At 40.1% G+C, this 18,728-nt stretch overlaps 2 protein-coding genes across 2 annotated transcripts in view; one reads left to right on the top strand and one right to left on the bottom strand.

The window, feature by feature from the left end:
- Nucleotides 1-1,389: 1,389 nt before the first annotated feature.
- Nucleotides 1,390-3,618, bottom strand: si:dkey-37o8.1 (uncharacterized protein LOC407641 homolog). The gene is made up of 7 exons (XM_034862494.1): nt 3,350-3,618; nt 3,086-3,265; nt 2,715-3,011; nt 2,490-2,640; nt 2,061-2,317; nt 1,751-1,985; nt 1,390-1,678 (listed from the first exon to the last, which is right to left on the bottom strand). Exons 1-7 carry the CDS (start codon nt 3,491-3,493, stop codon nt 1,569-1,571), a joined length of 1,374 nt encoding a protein of 457 aa, XP_034718385.1. The 5' UTR covers nt 3,494-3,618; the 3' UTR covers nt 1,390-1,568.
- Nucleotides 3,619-4,940: 1,322 nt separating this feature from the next.
- Nucleotides 4,941-18,728, top strand: part of fam49bb (family with sequence similarity 49 member Bb) — a 34,007-nt gene continuing 20,219 nt past the window's right edge. The window contains exons 1-2 of the mRNA XM_034862194.1: nt 4,941-5,173; nt 13,497-13,588. The gene's annotated coding sequence lies outside the window, so the exon portion shown is untranslated. The remainder of the gene's footprint in view (nt 5,174-13,496; nt 13,589-18,728) is intronic.

Here is an 18,728-nt window from a genome sequence, read left to right as displayed (position 1 = left end):
ATATATATATATATATATGTGTGTGTATATATATATATATATATAGTATGTATGTATGTATGTAAATATATATATATGTGTGAGTGTACATGTTTTATTGTACAAAACATGTACCAATGCTCTCTCTACCTGTCAGATTAAGCATCAGGGTGGGGAAATTTTATCTATATTGATTTTACTGGCCCCTCAATTAATTCTTAGCTTATATTTCTGGAAAGAGGTCACATAAGAAAAGGAATGTGAAATAGGTCATGTCACTATTTGTGTCTTGCGTCCCTGTTTACCACCTTAGTTGACTGAAGAGGCTGGAGTCTCCCACTGATCTTCCCCAAGATGAAAACATTAAATGTACTCCTTGCTTGCTTTGTGTGTACTCGTATTATGGTTGTTTTACAGTATAGAAACCTGCTGCTACTGTGTGGTGGAATATCAAAGCCTGTGGCTCACTATAGGTCACTGATTTACTCCTGGTTACACTGTATGTATGCTTTGTGTGAACTCGACGCCATCTCCACACTCCTTTGACCTTTTCTGTGTATGGTGTAACAATGACTGGAATTGAGTGGAGTGCTGCGTTCAGAGACGCTCACCTCAGGGTTAGAAGAGCCACTATTAAGCAGGACTTAAGGTATCCTGTTAAAGCCACTATTAATGACAAGTACAGGAAACTCAAGGACATCATAGCAATAACTTGATTTTCTGGATAGGCTAGAAATGTTACATTAACTTTAGTGTCTTGTAAAAACCTCATGAGCTTGAATTTTTAAGTTTGAGTAATGTAATATCATTCCATGTTACTGGATCCAGTACATTGCCAGGTTTGCCTGTGAACCAGAGATGTCTTCTAGCACAGTGGACTTTGTAAAATTCAGGAGAGCCCATGTATTTTCACCCAGTCCTCACTGAGTTGCAGTTCCCCCCCCCCATGTTAAGGAACAAAACCCATTGTATCATTAAAAGTGCTGTACGTAACTGAGCCTGCTTTGTGCTTTATCATGCCAGGTGTGCACTTTCCTTTGGAAGGCAAATTCATTTTTTAACCGCTTAAAGTTACTTTAACCATACATTTTTCAAATGTGCCAATTCACGTTCTTTAATTGAGATGCTTCGCATTTCAAGAGTCCAATTTTCAGAATGAAAGTTCAATTAGCACAACTCAGAATTTCCTGGTTTAATGTGCATATATTAATCAGTTGAGGTACTAATAACTGGTAGCTTCATATTAACCCTACAAGCATGTCTTAATTTCCCCTTCTGTCTAAACTATTCCTGTAAGGTGGACAAACAGGCTACATTTTACCCACCTGGACTGGTTTAAACCCACTTGTTTTAACATTTAAAACAAACAAAGTTTCTACATTAACATTTAAACATTCAAGACAAAGTTCAAAGCTTCAAATAATTCTTTATTTTGTTCTCTGAAAAAAAGGAAGTACATTTTAACCAAAGTTTACCATCCAAGTCTACAGCTTTTGGTTTTAACATTAACACAGGAATCACTTTAACATAAATACTTGTCACTACACAAATGTATTTAAAGCAGCCATACCAGATTTTACTGGTAAACTTTATTTACACACTTGGGCTTTGTGGAGAGGTTTTGACCCATGGTCCTTCACCACCGACTTGATGACACCTACAGCAACTGTCTGCTTCAGGTCTCTAGCTGCAAAGCGACCTGGGGAACACAACATTAATTAACATTGCAGAAGTGAACATGAGGAGAATTTTTTTGGGGACATAGATTTACCTAAGGGAGGGTAAGTGAAGAAGCTCTCCACACACATGGGCTTGATGGGAACCATTTTGACTGTAGCAGCATCTCCAGACATCAGGACCTGCGGCTGGTCCTCCAGTTTATTGCCAGTGCGCCGGTCGAGCTTCTCCTTCAGCTCAGCAAAGCGACAGCTTACATGGGCTGTGTGGCAGTCCAGGACAGGAGAGTAGCCAGCTTTCACCTTCCCTGGATGGTTCAGAATGATCACCTAATGGACAGATAAACACCTCATCAACACAAGGAGGCAAATTTTAAGTTTACACTTGAAATATTTACCACCAACCTGAGATTCAAAGCTGCTGACATCTGACGGAGGATCCTGCTGGGCATTGCCAGCCACATCCCCACGCCGCAGGTTCTTGACAGCCACGTTCTTAATGTTGAAGCCAACATTGTGTCCTGGCAGAGCCGTCTGCAGCCCCTGGTGGTGCATCTCAATGGACTTCACCTCAGCAGTGAGCTTGGTAGGGGAAAACATCAGGGTCATGCCAGGTTTGAGGATGCCAGTTTCAATCTTACCCACTGGCACAGTACCAACTCCTGGAAGGATGAACAAAATGACTTAATCAAAATCCAGTCGTTACAATTTAAAAAGGCATTTTATATGCAAACATTGCCATCTTTACCCCCACCCCATCCCTCTGCTGCACACATGTACCTCATTTGCTTGATTGGAGCCAATTAAAAAAAACAAGTTAAAAAAAATTCTAACCTCCAATTTTGTAGACATCCTGCAGAGGCAATCGAAGAGGCTTGTTGATGGTGCGCACTGGTGGGTGAATCGAGTCCAGGACTTCTAGTAGAGTTTTCCCACTCGCATTCCCTTCCCTTTGTCTGGATTTCCAGCCCTGGAACCAGGGCATCTGTAGAGAGAAGTTTTTATCTCCTTTAATAAGTGTTGCATCTAGATGACATTTTAACTCCAAAACACCATTACCTTCTGAGTTGCAGTGATCATGTTCTCCCCAGTCCAGCCAGAAATCGGAACAAAAGGCACAGTTGTGGGGTCGTAGCCAATCTTCTTGAGGAAGCCACTCACACCTCGCACAACTTCGTCAAAGCGTTTTTGGCTGTAAGGTGGTTCAGTCATATCCATTTTGTTCACACAGACTATAATCTGCTTGACACCCAGGGTGTAGGCCAGTAAGGCGTGCTCCCTGGTCTGACCACTTCTTGACACCCCGGCCTCATACTCTCCTTTCGCTGCAGAGACCACCAGAAGGGCAACATCGGCCTGAAATACATTAACATGTGAAAAGACCCAAGAACTTAAGTTTACATAAATATATGCACTTCTGCGCTGTTTACCTGCGAGGTCCCGGTTATCATGTTTTTAATGAAGTCACGGTGGCCAGGAGCATCAATTATAGTCAAGGTGTATTTTTGAGTGCTAAATTTTAGCAGAGAGATATCAATGGTGATTCCTCGCTCCCGCTCAGCTTTCAGCTTGTCCAACACCCAGGCGAATTTGAATGAACTCTTGCCCATCTGTAAAGTAACAATGGTTTGTAGCTTAACAGGTTCTAAACATGTTAAAGGGTTTTACAGTAGGCTGGACTTGGCATTGCTCACCTGTGCTGCAGCTTTCTCAAACTTCTCGAGTTTTCTCTGCTCGATGCCGCCACATTTGTAGACGAGGTGGCCAGTGGTGGTTGACTTACCGCTGTCAACGTGGCCGATAACCACTAAATTAACATGAGTCTTCTCTTTCACCATATTGAAGGTGGGTTCGCCAACTTAGCAAATTAACTGAAGTCTTCTGACACAACCACGTTCACGCTTCCAAGTTCCTCTAGTAGGCTACATGAATTTGGCTAGCTAGGTTCCTAAGTAGTGACTTTATAAACTCCACGTGCAGGGCCAGGACTCAGAGGCTAATTGAAGACAGGTGTGCTGCTGAATTACGCTTAATTGGTGGGTGATGCCTGTTTTCTTAAAGCTGAATATCTGACACTGTTAAACGTTAAAGTAGTTGAAGAAATGAAATAGGCCTAATATATTTCCTCCCAAAGGATATTTCTTTTGTGAACAGCAGTAAGAAGGATTAAATGATTTGTCATCAATCTGCAGCAATAGGCAGTTACAGTCAATTATCCTTTGAAACCAACCACTAAGGCTTTGAAAAGCCTTAATAAGTAACCTCTCTCTATGACTGACCACAACGAATAATAAGGAGTAAACTACTAAAGGAAATAAACGCATTTAAAGGGACTGCTGATTGTAGAAGTTCAAATGTGTTGTGCATATAAAATAGGAAAATGAGAAGCTAGCTAGCTATAGAGAGAAGTCTTGCCATCACAGATGGTGCAAAACAGACAAACAACTACAGTTCCCATGAGGAGGTAGTAGGAGTCCTGCAATTAAAATCGTACTTTAGCAAAATGTAAAAGTAGGCTACTTAAAATGCTAAAGGATTTCCCTTTTGGATTAGAACTGCTGCATGTCTAGATAGCATTTTACTGTTGTATGGCTAGCGGGTCTGAGCTGATTTGAACAATTTGATATACTCTCTACTAGTTTAATGTATGTATATTTCATAATATTAGGTACCAAACTGATGATGAACTTAAAAGTATACATTGTTCATCAGGGGTGGAAAAAGTATTAAAATATTTTACTTAAGTACAAGTAGTAGTATGCCTACAGTGTGAAAAAATAGTCAAGTAAAACGTAGCTTAGTAGTATTTTATATATTGGAGTAGAAGTAGACACTTACATAAAATGGAAATACGGAAGGGAAGCAGGCCTACCTCAAATTTTAATTTCAGTATAGTAGCCTACTCTAGTAAATGTAGCTTACATTGCATTAATGCCCAAAACACTCTTTTTAATTTTTATTATGCCGATAACACCCTGACAAATATCATACACAAATATTTTTTTCAAAAGTAAATTAATCAAGAGTCGTTTAAAATGACTCTGGGGTCAAAGTGGAGGGTCAGATGGTACAACAGCGCCCCCTAGAGTTTCTTAAAGGTTTATATTAGCTTCTTGCTCAAGGACACTCCGGTAAAGTAAATTCACGTTGGACAACTAAGCTAAACGGCTTTTATCGAGTCCTAATTAAAGCCGAGGTGTGAGACATATTAATAGGCTAGAGAGACGTTTTAGGACCTTTGCTTTTAATCCGGTGGAAGACAACGTTAAAACAAAGCAGCGGGTCTCCACTGACCGGGCGGGTCTATCTGTAGTTAGGGAATGAAGGTGTATAACTTCCCCCGCCGCGCTCAGAGGTGGCACAAACCAAACTCCCCTCTTATTTGACGGTCACAATGACGCTCGATAACTAACCCGGAAACAGCAAAATCGTTTTTCTTCTCCTTTCAGATCTGTACCGCTGGCTTCCTAACGTGGTAGGCAGACGTCGACTCCAGTGTTTTCTCTACTGGCATCAAGGTAAAACAGAGACCATTACTACTTTATCTCGCCTTTTTCTGTCTTCTCAACTAAACACATTTACTGTCCACCGGTTGCCATTTAGTCTGGCTTGTTTTAAGTGTTACATTTTGTTCCTTGGAGGCAAAATTAATAATGAATCATAAACGTGTGCGGTGAAAAACAAACACACGAATCGTGAAGTTACTGTTATTTTGTGTTTTTAAGTTACAATCTCGATGTCCCGTTAACTTCCCCTTTTTCGGAACAACGGTCTCAAGGTAAGTTAGGCTCCACTGCTAGATTCTTCCTTTATTTGGCCAGAGGCGTTGAGTGTTACATGCTTGCCCCATATATTACCAATGGCAGGTTATCAGCTGTGTTTGGCCTCGTCTCCAGTATACAGACAGGTACAGTTATAAAGTAACCATATGGCTCGGATTACGATTACATCATTTAAGGAAATGCATACACCTGACAGCTGGTTAGAGCTGCTTTGTGTTTAATGATTTTCATTCTGAGCAATGCATAATTAAAACATGTTGTATTCTAAACTGTGTTCCTGGCTGTAATAAGTATTCGGGTCATTTATTTGGGTCAGTAAAAGTAGCAGTACCATAATGTAAAAATACTTCTGTATTACAAATCATACATTAACAAAAATAAAAGAAGTACTATCAGCAAAATCTAGTACTATTAAATTATTGTGCACAATTATGTTTTTAAAATATTAATCTGCCAAATAGCTACTGACTATAGTTGTCAAACAAACCTAGTGCAATATTTCCCTTTGAAATGTAGTATGAAGCTGCAGGAAATGTAAATATGCATGATTCAAAATTGTACTTTACTACAATACCTAAGTAATTGTACTTAGTTACATTTTACCGCTGGTTCCTCCCTAGAGTTCACTGTAAAACTTAGATTCAGATCTTCAATCAGTGGAGGTGGTTATTTTAAAAGTTTTCTTTGCATCAGTTGCACAATGCTAGCATGGTAGTGTATGCGGTTTCTTTTCCGCCCAGTCTCAACAAAGGTCTTGTAAGTGGAAGTGAAACTTCCCATGAAGCCAGATTTGATGGTGTGTTAGTCAAGTACAACTCGTTAGTTAGAAGTTGTTAGTTGTGATGTAACGTCTACATTAAATTTGTCTGAAAAATCTCACGCTCTCTGAAGTTAGGCTTAGTTAATTGTGTGCGAGTTAGGCATGAGTTCAGAGAGGTATACTGGAGCCTTTTACCTCCTTATGTCACCAAAAAATAACAAGTTGTACAGGCATGGCCTTTTAAAGGTGCATTTAAAGGGAGAACAGACTAATGGTGCTCTCCTAATGGTATGCTGCACTTTTTTTCTTTTAACACCGCAAGCCAGTGTTAAAGATCTAAGTCTGTCTTAGCAAACCCACGTTTGCTGTGTGAAATAACATGCCTCCAGGTTATTGTGCATTGCGTTGCCCTCTTTTGCAATTTGTCATCCTTATATCAGCCACTGCACATTTTGAAAAAAGGAAGTACCTTTCTTTTTTTTTTTTTTCCTCAACGGATGGACACAAATTTCTGCTCTCATAGTTCAAGTCTGTGTAGGCCTGTGAATATGGGCTTGAAAAGACATGACAAATACCTGGCTTGTGCCCCAGTTGTTGTACCATGTCTCACAGTGCTCTTTTTGCAGTGGTGTGAACAGATAGCAAACTAGATGTAAATCTAGAGCTAATTTTTTTTTTTTTTTTTTGCATGAAAAAGTTGCATCAGCAGTTACAAAAAAGTAAAAAAAATTAATGGCAGACTACTTGCGTCAAGAAGGTAATCTCTGCTGTTGCGCATTTATGAGTTCAGGAAGTAACCAGTGGGAGCTTTTTCTTACAACCTTGTCATGTAGAACAAGCATGAAGTAAGAATATGGCTCATTTGGCAACATTTATTTCCTCATAAATCATCATGAAATGCAGGTAGAGGCATGCAGGTGCATTTAGGCAAAAGCTTTCAAATTAATTGTGTATTGGATACTGCAACAACATTGTTATACAAAGAAAAGGACAGAATCAATCCATATTGGGAAATGATTATCTTTTTTAGCTTTTACATGTTAAAATTGAGTTATAATCTGTCTGTAATCTTGTCACAGAGTTTTACAGCTTTTGACTCTCAGTTTTTTTCTATGTGAGGATATTGTTGACATTAGATAAGACTGTTGTCAGTGTTTCAGATCAGTGTTTGCATTATAGGGTCTAAAATAACAATAGAGGCAGAGATGTGTTGGGGATGACTAAAATACACTCTCATTGTGCTAACCCCTGAGGAAACCCGTGCAGGACTTTCCACATGCTTACTCCAGCAAATGTATTTTGTAGTTCGGACAACTGTAGTTACTGTAACTGGGTGGTAACACAAGGATAGAGTCAGTGTAATTGTAGATATTTAAAATTTGTTAATCATTTACCTCAAAAAAGCTGCTCAGATGTTTTTATGTCACAGACTTGGATCACTTTCCAAGAAAGATTGTTTATTTGTCTGTAAACTGTCCATACATTAATTTGAAAAAAACGTTGTGAAAGTAAAATGTATGATTGCAATAGAAACCTTTTGGACGTTATCTCAGTATGAATCAATTGTCAACTTCACTGGAATGTCACTAAGTCACCCAGGGGTCCAGACTCCTCTTTGCGACCCACTCCCTTGAACACACCCCATGTCTGTGAGCTGCTGGCTCCAGGTTGGGTTTCTGCAGTTATTCTCGGTATGAGGTTCACTGTAGTCTCCTGCTGACAGTCGGGACTATTTATTGTATTTACGGCAGCAAGTGGATCTACTTGTACTAAGACACTTGTTTTAACCGTAAATGTATCATTTAGTGATTTATACTGTGTTATATTTCAAGCAGTCAAGATGTGTTTATGTATTATAGCGATAGACCGAATTTATCGGCCGGCCGATATATCGGGCCGATAATTGCATTTTTACGGCGGCTGCTGCGTTCGTCGGTAGTTTTTTCCTGGCATTATTTGCGGACAGGCGTCCACAGGCCGCTCAGTGTTGCTGGAGATGCTTCAGTTCCCGTGCAGAGCATGCACTGCCCCTCCACCACTAGCTCCATGGCAGTCTTAAATTACAAATCATTCCGATTATTTCAATGGCTACTTATCAGGTTTAGTGTTTTCTTAAACTTTTTAAATGTGTTGACGAAGGACATTTTGTGATGACCTGATTATATTTTTCTTTTAATATGTCAGCAAGCAATGCTTCATCAAGGCTGTTGTAGATGTTGATGAAAGCCTTTTACTCTTCTACAGTTAACCATATGCAGTGCACCATCCATATGATGCACATTGCACACATAATTTGGGTGATATAAATGTAATATGATAGCAGAAGTGACACTGATCTGTGTTTTTGTTTATCAATTGTAAAGAAATGGCAGAGCAGATTCCGCAATAACATGAGCACTTGTGCAATGTAATAATGCAATCCACAGCAGCTTAAGATACAACCTCAGATTTAAACCTACACCTGTCTGACACAGACCCCACCACAACTATAGTTCCAGATCTTAGAAATCTGTTTGTATCATACTGTTAGTGGTCACATTATTGTGTCCACCCCCTGTTGTAATCCAAACACACTACAGGAAGCGTGCTAGGTCAGGTGCTGCTGTCTTTTAGCTGTATGCAGAATAGAGCTGTATTGATCCCTTTCTGTGGCATAATGCTGTTCAGTTATTTGGATTAACTTCCTCCCAGTGATTTGGCTTGTTCAGCATTCTACTCTAACACCATTATCATGACTTGGCTTAATGCTAGAGAGTTAGTGAGCATTATTTATTTAAAAAAAAAGTATTTTTTAAGTGTTTAAAAAAATTTTTTTTTATTGTTTTAAAGCCACTTGACGTACAGTTGCAGTACTTTGTTTAGTGCTGTGGAAATTGTGCCATTTGACAATTAAAACACACATCAGAGTTTGTCATGGACTTTTCTGTGCTATAAGAGTAATCTCATTTGCCTCTTGAGCACACACACGCCCTCTTCCATTGCAATTGCATGTCTGCTCTTGTCCTAGGAGATCATGGTTGAAATGATGACATAATGAGTCACTCGGTAGGAAAGGCTGCTATGCCCCTCTTTTCAAGTAGACCTGTACGTTTCTATACATGGCTGAATTGTTAGAGAGAAGATATCACAAATGTTTTAAATTTAATTTGCTACTTTAAAAGTTGTACCTGTTTTTTTAAAATCGTATGTGTCCCTGCTCTTTAGTCCACAAACATATCTATTTAATAGTTTGTTGATTAATACATGCTGATAGTTTTGCTCCTAAATGAGCAGAGAAAGATGGTCTGGCGCAGTGGAGGTCATAGCTCTGGTGGTTTGTGTTTGCAGCCTTTTGGCGGTGGAGAGTAATGTACTTTTGATCTGTGTTTCTGATGTGTATGACTACGTATGTGTGCCAGTTTCTGATCTGCAGCGCCGGCTGTGCTGGTAGACTTGAGCATTGCTTTCAACTTTCTCACTTCCGTCTTCTGATGTTGGCTTATCTGAGGCCCTAAGCATGAACACATCATAAGAAGAGAGAGAGAGAGAGATCTCTTTTTTTTCCTCTCCTGCAGTCAGTTTATCCAAAGGCCTCCCACAGGATGCTTTCTTTTGTTGCTCTCTGCATGCAGCAGCAGCATCTTCAGAGTGAATGGTACTAAAGCAAAGTGGACTTTGCATAGAAAAGTTCAACATAAAGCTATGAATAACCCACTCAAAAGGAAAACAATTCTGTCAACAATTCTAAAATCTAAGAAAATCTACAGAAAAGACAGTCGAAATATTATCCTTTTGACAGCAGTTAAAAGATTATCATATGTTAAACCGGGCAGATCTCATGTGGCCGCCTTTCAGTGAACACACGGAGTAGGAGTGTTGCCACAGATGGCGGATCAGCATGCTAGAAATTCAGCTTTTGCATGAAACTGTTGCGGTGCTGCCCCCGCACCAAGCCTACATCCTCACATGGTGTTGTCCTTCTTTAAAGTATGTTGTTCCATGCATTATATTTATTATAGTGATGCATTCTGTTCCATTATATTCCTTAGGTCAAAGCTGTAGAAGCCTGGACCAATTGAGAGGAACTCACCCACAAACATGCACTTAACATCTTATATAGGGCTTATTAATCAGTTGTTTTTTTTCAGAAGAAACTGTTTATTCTAAATATTGATATCCAAATCGAAATTGGATTATTAGATATTTGCATTTTAATCATGTAAACAGTTTTTTAATCCAGCCGAGATGCTTGAGCCCTCAACAAGTCGTTAGTTCTCACATTTCAGGTGGATGAGCTCCGGTTCATTTAACTGATCTGTTGGAGCTTTTTCTTAATAAAATGATGGTCCGCAGAGGCTCGGCTTTACTCCGTGGGCTTAGTTACCTCCTCTGTCCTCAGCTCTCGCTCACCGGTAGGGGCAGGGGAATAGAAGTTGTCATGGCAACTTTAGTTTTAATGGAATTTTTATTCAGTGGTTGAAACACAACAAGGACTAATTTATATCGGATTGTCACTTGCTTCAGTTTTGTGACGCTTAAAATGAGTACTTTTTCCCCTAATATCAAGTGGTAGACACACATTTCCCCACTGTGTCGTCTACATCAAGAACAAGACACATCATGTACTATCATAGCTTTAAAATTACATCAATCTTTAGCAACACAACTAAAGCAATATCACATTTACATATCATATTTACAGAAGTGGAATATTAACTATGTTATGCTGGTTCTAGGTCCAGTCTCTGGTCCATAAAATAAAATGAACCTCATTCAACAGAAAAAACATTTACAGAAAATGTAAGCAACATCTTCATTATTATTTAAATATTTCTGACTAACTGAAAATAATATGTTCACGTTGTGCCAAATTGGCCCATCTGAGCTTTCATTTTCTCATGAGATGTTGAACTTGTGTTTCTTATTTTTACCACCCCATTTACATAAGGATAGACTAAACTGATGATGGTGCGTATATAATGTGTGTGCGAGACAAATGGACATGCACCACATACAATATAGATACTATTGATTACCTCAGTGGCCTGCTCTATAGTCAGATTCAGCACATGTCAGTAGCACACAGTTTACAGCAAGCCGACACATGTTGGCCACGTATTGACTCCGTCATGCGGTAAAGTCGATTTAAAACCAACCACCCTTCATGTGGTGGAGTCGATTAAACAAAACAAATTATGACTTATTGCTCCTGCAAACTGGAGATGTTAGAGCAGATTCAAATGTGTCTTTGCAATTCTGAGATGTTGAAGACTCATACAACAGTTTGTGTACAAAAAACTTTAAAATTCCAGTTCTGTTATGTAGCTACTTTACAAGTTTCTGGATATGAGAACCCAAAACGAGGAATAAGTCTTTGAAACAGTCGGAAGTGAGTGTTTAGTTCAGAGAAATCTCCACCGAGCAGCGTTGGTTTTATTGCTTCTGAGCCTGTGGGAATAAAGCAATATCAGACCAGTTGGGTTGGCAAACATGAGCATGCTGTGTGGAGTTTACACAAGTTTCGTTGTGTGATTTTTATGGGAAGTGGATTTCAGACATTACTCAACTTATTACTCCTCTTCTTCCCTGCCTTGGTCCTTATAAGTGTATAAATTACTTCTTTCAAGTTTTTGTTAAGATAAAGAACTCATCATGTCACAAGTGAGTGCCTCCGAGGTGAAGTAAAAGGTGCCACTTCAGGAAGATCTCGTCATGTGGGTCTTTACCCACAGCAGCACTGAGGTGAATGACAATGTTCCTACATACGGAAAAGATACAAACCTGAAGAGCATAATAATGGTTTGGGATATATATAAGTAGTCCTAAAAAAAGGAAGTCTAAACTAAAAAGTCTGTACAATTTTGTAATGGCCCCAAAACATTTGTGAATGTATAAAATAAAAAATAAACAGCTGACTACTATAACCGGCTTAAAGTATATGAAGTTAGGGGAACGAGACAGGCTGCTTGTTATTCTGTTGGTCATAATTCTATCGTTCAAATAATCTTGCCTGTGTTTAAGGTAATGTCGTCAAGAAAGATACCGAGTCCATTGTTTCCTAAAAGACTTATGGTCTGCTCCACAGTTCTGTAACCCCTATATCCTAATGTGCCTATTCAAGGGATAATTTGGCCTCATGTTGTGCCCCAGGCTGTAGGCATGACACGTGGCTGACTCCCATGACACCCTGCCACAGATGTCACCTAGAATGTCCCCTGTGACATGTCAGCTGTAATGGATTAGCAGCAAGTTGTGGTCAGTTTGCATCAAGAAAATCCTCTGTTAGAACAAGAGATAAGAAGAAAGATGTCATTTTTCAGGTTCAAAATTTCTTTCTTCAGAATGTAATGTACTTTGGTAGGGCCCTTTTTTTCAACAGTGTCTTTTTCGATCGTTTATTTTCATCCACAACCGTCTCCCACAACTCTAAGCGTTCTTGTGGGTTTGATGCTTCAGGGTTTGAAGTCTGATCACATTCATGCATAACCAACACCGGTGCTATGTCCATGCATTTGTATGCAGGCTGGCGAAGAGAGAAGTGCCTTGGTCCTAATGGTCTTACAGCCGGCTGAGCTTGTACTCTCAATCAGGGCTTGTGAACAATTTGTGAAACAAACTCGGGGCTTACAGAGACTGTGTTGATTCTTTAACCAAGGAGACTTACTTTGGCAGGAAAATAAATGCGTTTAAAATGTTTTTGATCGCTTTTAATCTTTACCTGAATGAAAAGACGTAAACGTGAGCTGGATTGAATCAAGTGTGTTGTAGAGTTTTCGCAGGAGGCGCCTTGTAAATGTGAATCAGAGGAAGTGTTACACAATAGGAAGTTGTGTGTTTTTTCTGCGTCTTTTTGTTCCATGTTTTATAAAAAAAAACTGCAATTAGCAAATGTTTCACAAGAAATGTAGGACACCCCTGTCATTATTATTATATATATATATATTATATTATTATAGTATACCTAACATATTTGCAGCCATTCTGCTTTTTGTGTTTTGCTGTGTTGTGTTAAGAGGTGAGACCAGAATGTGCGAAGAGTGACCAGTTGTGTTGTCCAAGTGACATTTGTTCCAGTGATGATGCAGACAATTTGAAAAGTCTTTCATGTACAAATAAAAAGCAGTGGAAGTTTTCAGGGATTTTGCAGTAAATTTGTGTGTTTTTAACAAAACATTTCATCTGCGTAACGATGCTACTGTTTGTCTCTAGCTGTCAATTTTTGCAGTAGACAATAAAATTCCCTTTTTTCTTACCCTGGATTGTTATAGATTTGTTGAGCATTGAGTTGGATGTTTTCTTTATTGTTGACTTGTGTTTCAGAGACTGACCTCTGGTGGAGGACTGTGACCCGAGGCCACCTGCCAGGCCGGGCCTCCCTGCTCCTGACTGTCTGCCTCACAGCTGCCCTGCTGGTAAATCCTCGTACCAAGTCACTCTTTCAAGATTTATTTATTTATTTATTTTTTTTAAAGGATTGGTTTAGGGCTGTATCTAACTATCATTTTCATTATTCAACTCTTATTTAATCGTTATAACAACTGAGAAGCTACAACTAGCTAATGACTGAATGAACGATTAATCGTATATTAAAACCGTTTTAAATGTCTGCAACTAATTGACTAATTCTTTCAACTCTAGATTGGTTGAAAAGTGTCCTAAAGCAATACCCCCCTTTTTTTAAATATGTACATTTAGTTATTGGTCTCTTCAGTATGATCCACAGACATCACCACCACGCTTTTTGAAAATGTAGATATGGGAATGTAAGTATTGTTTAATGACATACTTAAAGAAATAGTGAACATATCCTTTATTCCAAGTCCATCAGCTGCATGTCCGCATGCTGTTAATCGATTCAAGGTTTGACCGTTAGACTCATTTTATACTGTAACTGTAGGCTTTCATTCTCCACTCCAGATTAACATCTGCATATCTGCATCTATTTGTTTACATGTCTATTTATACCTATTCATGACATAACTGGTATCTGTTCCTAATTTGAATTGAAGGCAACGTTTAGAAAAGCAGGTTGTTGAGAATAACACGGCAACATACTCCCCGTCATGCTTGTTTGTGCGCCTGCATTTCTCCCATTGTTTCAAACTAATTTGGGTCATAGTGCGTACGGAAGGGCTTTGAATGAATAGAGGCATTTCTCTAAAAGGCAGTTTGAGTCAGTTACCTTGCTTTCTTTCCACTGGCGGTGTATTCATGCAAATGTGGTCTCAGTATAGGTAGGAGGAAAAATCAAGTAACTGTTGGTGGAAATATTCAAATACATGTTGCATGACTGACACTCTCTTCTTTTGTACCGGACAGATCCAGAGCTCACTAAATGAGAGATACAGGTCACATCTTTTTAAGGGAGGAGGGTGGGGGGATGTAACTAGGACACGGTTGGCTTTAACATCACATTGCTCTTTATGGATATTGTGCCCCATCTGCCGTAGAGTCAAACCTTGCCAGAACTTCTCCTCCTGTGTCTCTTAAACTCCTACACTCTAAAATAATAAATGGGAACTGAACCATTACTTAAAATAACATCTCAAAACCAGTATAAATCTGCTTCAAGACAGTTTCTCTTTTCTGAAAATCTTTTAGAAGCCTCTAGCTTCAGGTTGAGAAGCACAGATAAACTCGTCATGTAGTCACCCATGTTATTAAAATTACCATTTAATTGGCAATCATCCCCTTATCTGAGGTTTAAACATAATCAACAATTCAGTTTCAGAACTGTAAGAGTAGCTTTGGTGCACTGATACAAAGTAGACATGTCATTATGTAAGACTGCCTGTGGCATACCTATTATAGTCCTAATGTGTTGTGGGTGTATGTGTAATGCTTGCTCAGGAAATGAAGTGCATTGTGGGCCATAGAAAGGAGTTGGTTAATGTAGGTGCACCCAGCTTCCTGTCCCCCCTCAAGGCCAGAGTGTTTATGTAACTACAGGGCACAGGGTCACTGCTCACACGACAAACTGGCAGCTCTGACACGAGACTCGCCAGGTCTTGTTCAGGTACATTTTACATGTTTTTGTTTTATTTAATAGATGGTTACTTTGTGGCGTTGACGTTCGGTGGTTTTAGTCTCATTTTAGACCAGTATATTTTGGCAATGTGGAGTTTTACTGCACGTTTATTTATTTTCCTGCTCACGGCAAAAAGATTTTTATCTTCTTTTTTTGCTCTCAGGTTGTGTTTTTTTCCACTTCACATCATTTTGCCCCTGCTTGCATGTCTGCACATCCCTGTTGTATTTTTCTCCGTGTCTCCTTGGAGATTGTTACCCTGACACACAGCTATCATTTGATTGGCTAAGCTCTGGTGCTGGAATGCTGGGCCGTTTTGACAGCTAAGCCTCAGGTGGTTCGTATATAGGATTACTAAGTCAGTGTATCCCCGCGAGAGGTCTGTGTTTGTGTGAGTATAGGCTAATGCCAAGGTGCCCAATTAAGATTCAAATCCATTCACTAAAATAGCCTAAATGGCAAGCTATTTCAGTTAACATGCAGCACACAACCCTGTGGCAGTACAGGGGAGCAGTAGATGTGTTGCATTATAAATGGAGAATGGAGCTGAGCTAATGCAGGCTGAGTTTTGTGTGAATACATACAGGATGGATAAGCCTCGCTAAGCCAGGGGGAGGTGTGGTGTAGTAGCCTGAGGTGAAGCTTTTCTCGGCTCTCCTTTTGCTGTGATCATAACTGGGTCAGTACTGCCCTCAGCTGGTGAGGCCTTGTACTATGTTATACCTGTTATACCCGTTTACATACCAATGGTTTTCCTAGGTTTCTAAAAGACTTTGGTGCAATTATTTGGTGGAGGATTAAAGGGTTCTTCTTCACAAAAATGTTTTCAGTAAAATAAATATGCAATTTCACACCATTTTGATCATTATTATTACCACATCGGTGTCTAAACCGTTAGAAAAGTAGAGCACTTAATGAAAAATAACACTCCAAGACTTAAAGACAGAACTTGCTAAAGAAGTGCATAGAGGACCAACTACAACCATTAGATAGATAGAGAAAAAGAGAAAAATAACTTAGTTAGTTTTGATGCTCACAATTGGTGGTCCCCAAAACTGCTTGGGTGCTGTGCCTAAGCCTTGTAATGGTAGGGAAAACCCTGGGCGTGCTTAAATAGTGTGGAAATATCAGTTGCTTCACTCTTGACTCAGCATATGGAAGACGCTCTGGCTCCTCTGGGCCTCATCCGCTGAACAGGTCATTTGAGATGATATGTCTAAGTGGGTGTAATATGTAGAGTGGCTTGTTATCTCAGCTAAAAGCTCTCAGCTTCTTCTCGGTTATCTATTATTTATGCCACTGGAGGGCTGACAGTGTGTAACTTCCTGCCCAGGTTCCCTTAAGGAGCACGCCAGGCTGCTGTCATTCCCCTGCAGACTTACATGTTGGAAAGCCTTAATGTCTGGCAGATTAGTATGAAACATGGCATTACCGTTTAGTCTGCAGTAATGTCATTTTATTTTCATGTGTTTTACCCTGAAATGGCTGCATGGTGCTCTTATATAAGGCTTCCCATCCCAAGAATCTGACCTTTTGCTTAGAGTTGAGTTAGAAATTTATGTTCTTTGCTACTATTGTCTGCAAAGTTCTACGGTAAGTGATGGTTCACTACAAAGACATTTCACTTTTTGAACATTTTAGCAGAAGCAACCCTGAAACGGGCATATGATGGCAAAATGGTTTGGGAGTGGTCTTCCCCACCATTCATTCCTTGTGTGCATAACTGTTTGCATCCTCCAGATGGCACTCCTCGCTTACTAAAAGAATATTGTGGAACTCTTTAATCTGACACTCATCATCCATCCCTAATCCTCCTCTGTGCCCCACCCAAAAATCCTGTTAGGGCAATACTTTGCAGGGAAAACATATTTAAGGTGGGGCTCCACTGTATTTCTTCAATTTAAATCTTTACAACAATTATAAACAACCAATTTTTTAAGGTATTGTGCCCACTAAATGCTCATCCTTAAATATCACTCCCTCAAAATTTAGAGTGAGATTCAAGGATGCAGTGACGTCGGTGAGTCAGTCAGAAGGTCAATGGAGTAATTATGGTTTTAGGGCTGTTTTTTGCAGATGAAAGGGAGATCTGTGGTAGAATGGGTTTAGAAGGCAGGTGCCCTTAGGGAGGTTGAACTGACGACAGTGAGTCAATATGCCCCCCTTAATGATTTCCAAACATCCTAGGAACGAGTCAGAGGACTCTCAAGGGCAGGGTGGGGAGGGCATCCTTCTGAGGCAGATGTTGAACGCATGGAGCAGAAAATCAAAGTGGTAGATTAGGGGTCGAGTTCACACAAACACCGTAGACTAGTTGTACGGCTCTTTAGGACTCTTTAGATGTATCTGTAACAAAATAATTCTAGCCTTTTTTGGATATGGAGCAGCATTATAGCTTGAGATGATCATATCAGGCCCCTTTGTTGTTGGTGTAGAAGTCTACTTTGCAGCAGTTCAATGCATTGATCGTAAATTATCATCAGTCTGGGCTGTCAGCATCTGTGTGTTTTGATGGTATAAAGTGTTGCATTGCTGTGACAGAAGAGCGGCGCTAAGAGCCACTTCACAGAGCTTGATTTCAATAGAGCCAGCGTTTTAGCTGACTCTTGTGTATGTGCCTGTTGCCATGGTTTCCAACTTTCATCATGTGCCGTCCAAAAAGAGGGTCTAAGCCGAGGAAGAGATGCTCCCACTTTCATCCTCCTCTGATCTGCTTCTCTGGACAAACTGGCGGTTTCATGTGTTAATTTCTATTCGTGGTGTTTGGGTTCATTGCGGCCGCAGTGATTTGATGCAGGAGTTGTTTTTAAGGAAGGAATATTTTTAGCTTTTAGCTGTGTGGATACCGGAGTAAGATGAGTGTGTGTCATCTCATGTATTGCCGTCAGTTGTAATGATTTAGTCATCCTGTGAGGTTTGTTTTGATTTGCCAGAATCCGGGTGAAGGGGGCATTAGCTGATGTTTGCAACAATACAGAGGCGTGGCTACGAGGTAATCAAGTTCACCTCCAAAAACAAACAAATGGCAGACCCCTCTTCTTTCCTCATTGCCAAGTGCCCCCTAAACCATTTTCAGTCAGCTGGATAGGATTGGCAGGAGATGGTCTGGGGTGAAGAGAAGTTGAGGGGGGGAGGGTGGGGGGGGTGGGAGGAGGAGCAGGAGGGGTGGGGCGCATGCCAGCCCCATTTGGGAAGTGCTCCCCCATTTTCTGCCTGTCTACTCGGGCCAGTGTCAGGGAGCTCCGGCGGGTCCAGGTCTGGCCGAGTGGGCTAATGCGATGTGGCGTGTCACCCAGGGAATCTAGGTCAAGTTTAAAGCTGCCTAGCTCTGCCTGCCTCTGCTGCAGTGTGACGCTTCGCAATCCCTCCCTTTCCACACACGCAATAATATTCAGCACACGTCCTTACCTACATTACTATTATTTTTAATTTAAATAGCTTATATAGACATAAATGAGATATACATTTTCCTTTTTCAAACCTACATAATGCCAGACATAAACACACACCCTGCTGCCTCACCC

The sequence above is a fragment of the Etheostoma cragini genome, chromosome 22, assembly GCF_013103735.1.
Source record: "Etheostoma cragini isolate CJK2018 chromosome 22, CSU_Ecrag_1.0, whole genome shotgun sequence".
Classification (NCBI taxonomy): Eukaryota; Metazoa; Chordata; class Actinopteri; order Perciformes; family Percidae; genus Etheostoma; species Etheostoma cragini.
Note: the sequence above shows the minus strand (reverse complement) of the source record. Positions and strands in the feature narration are given on the sequence as shown.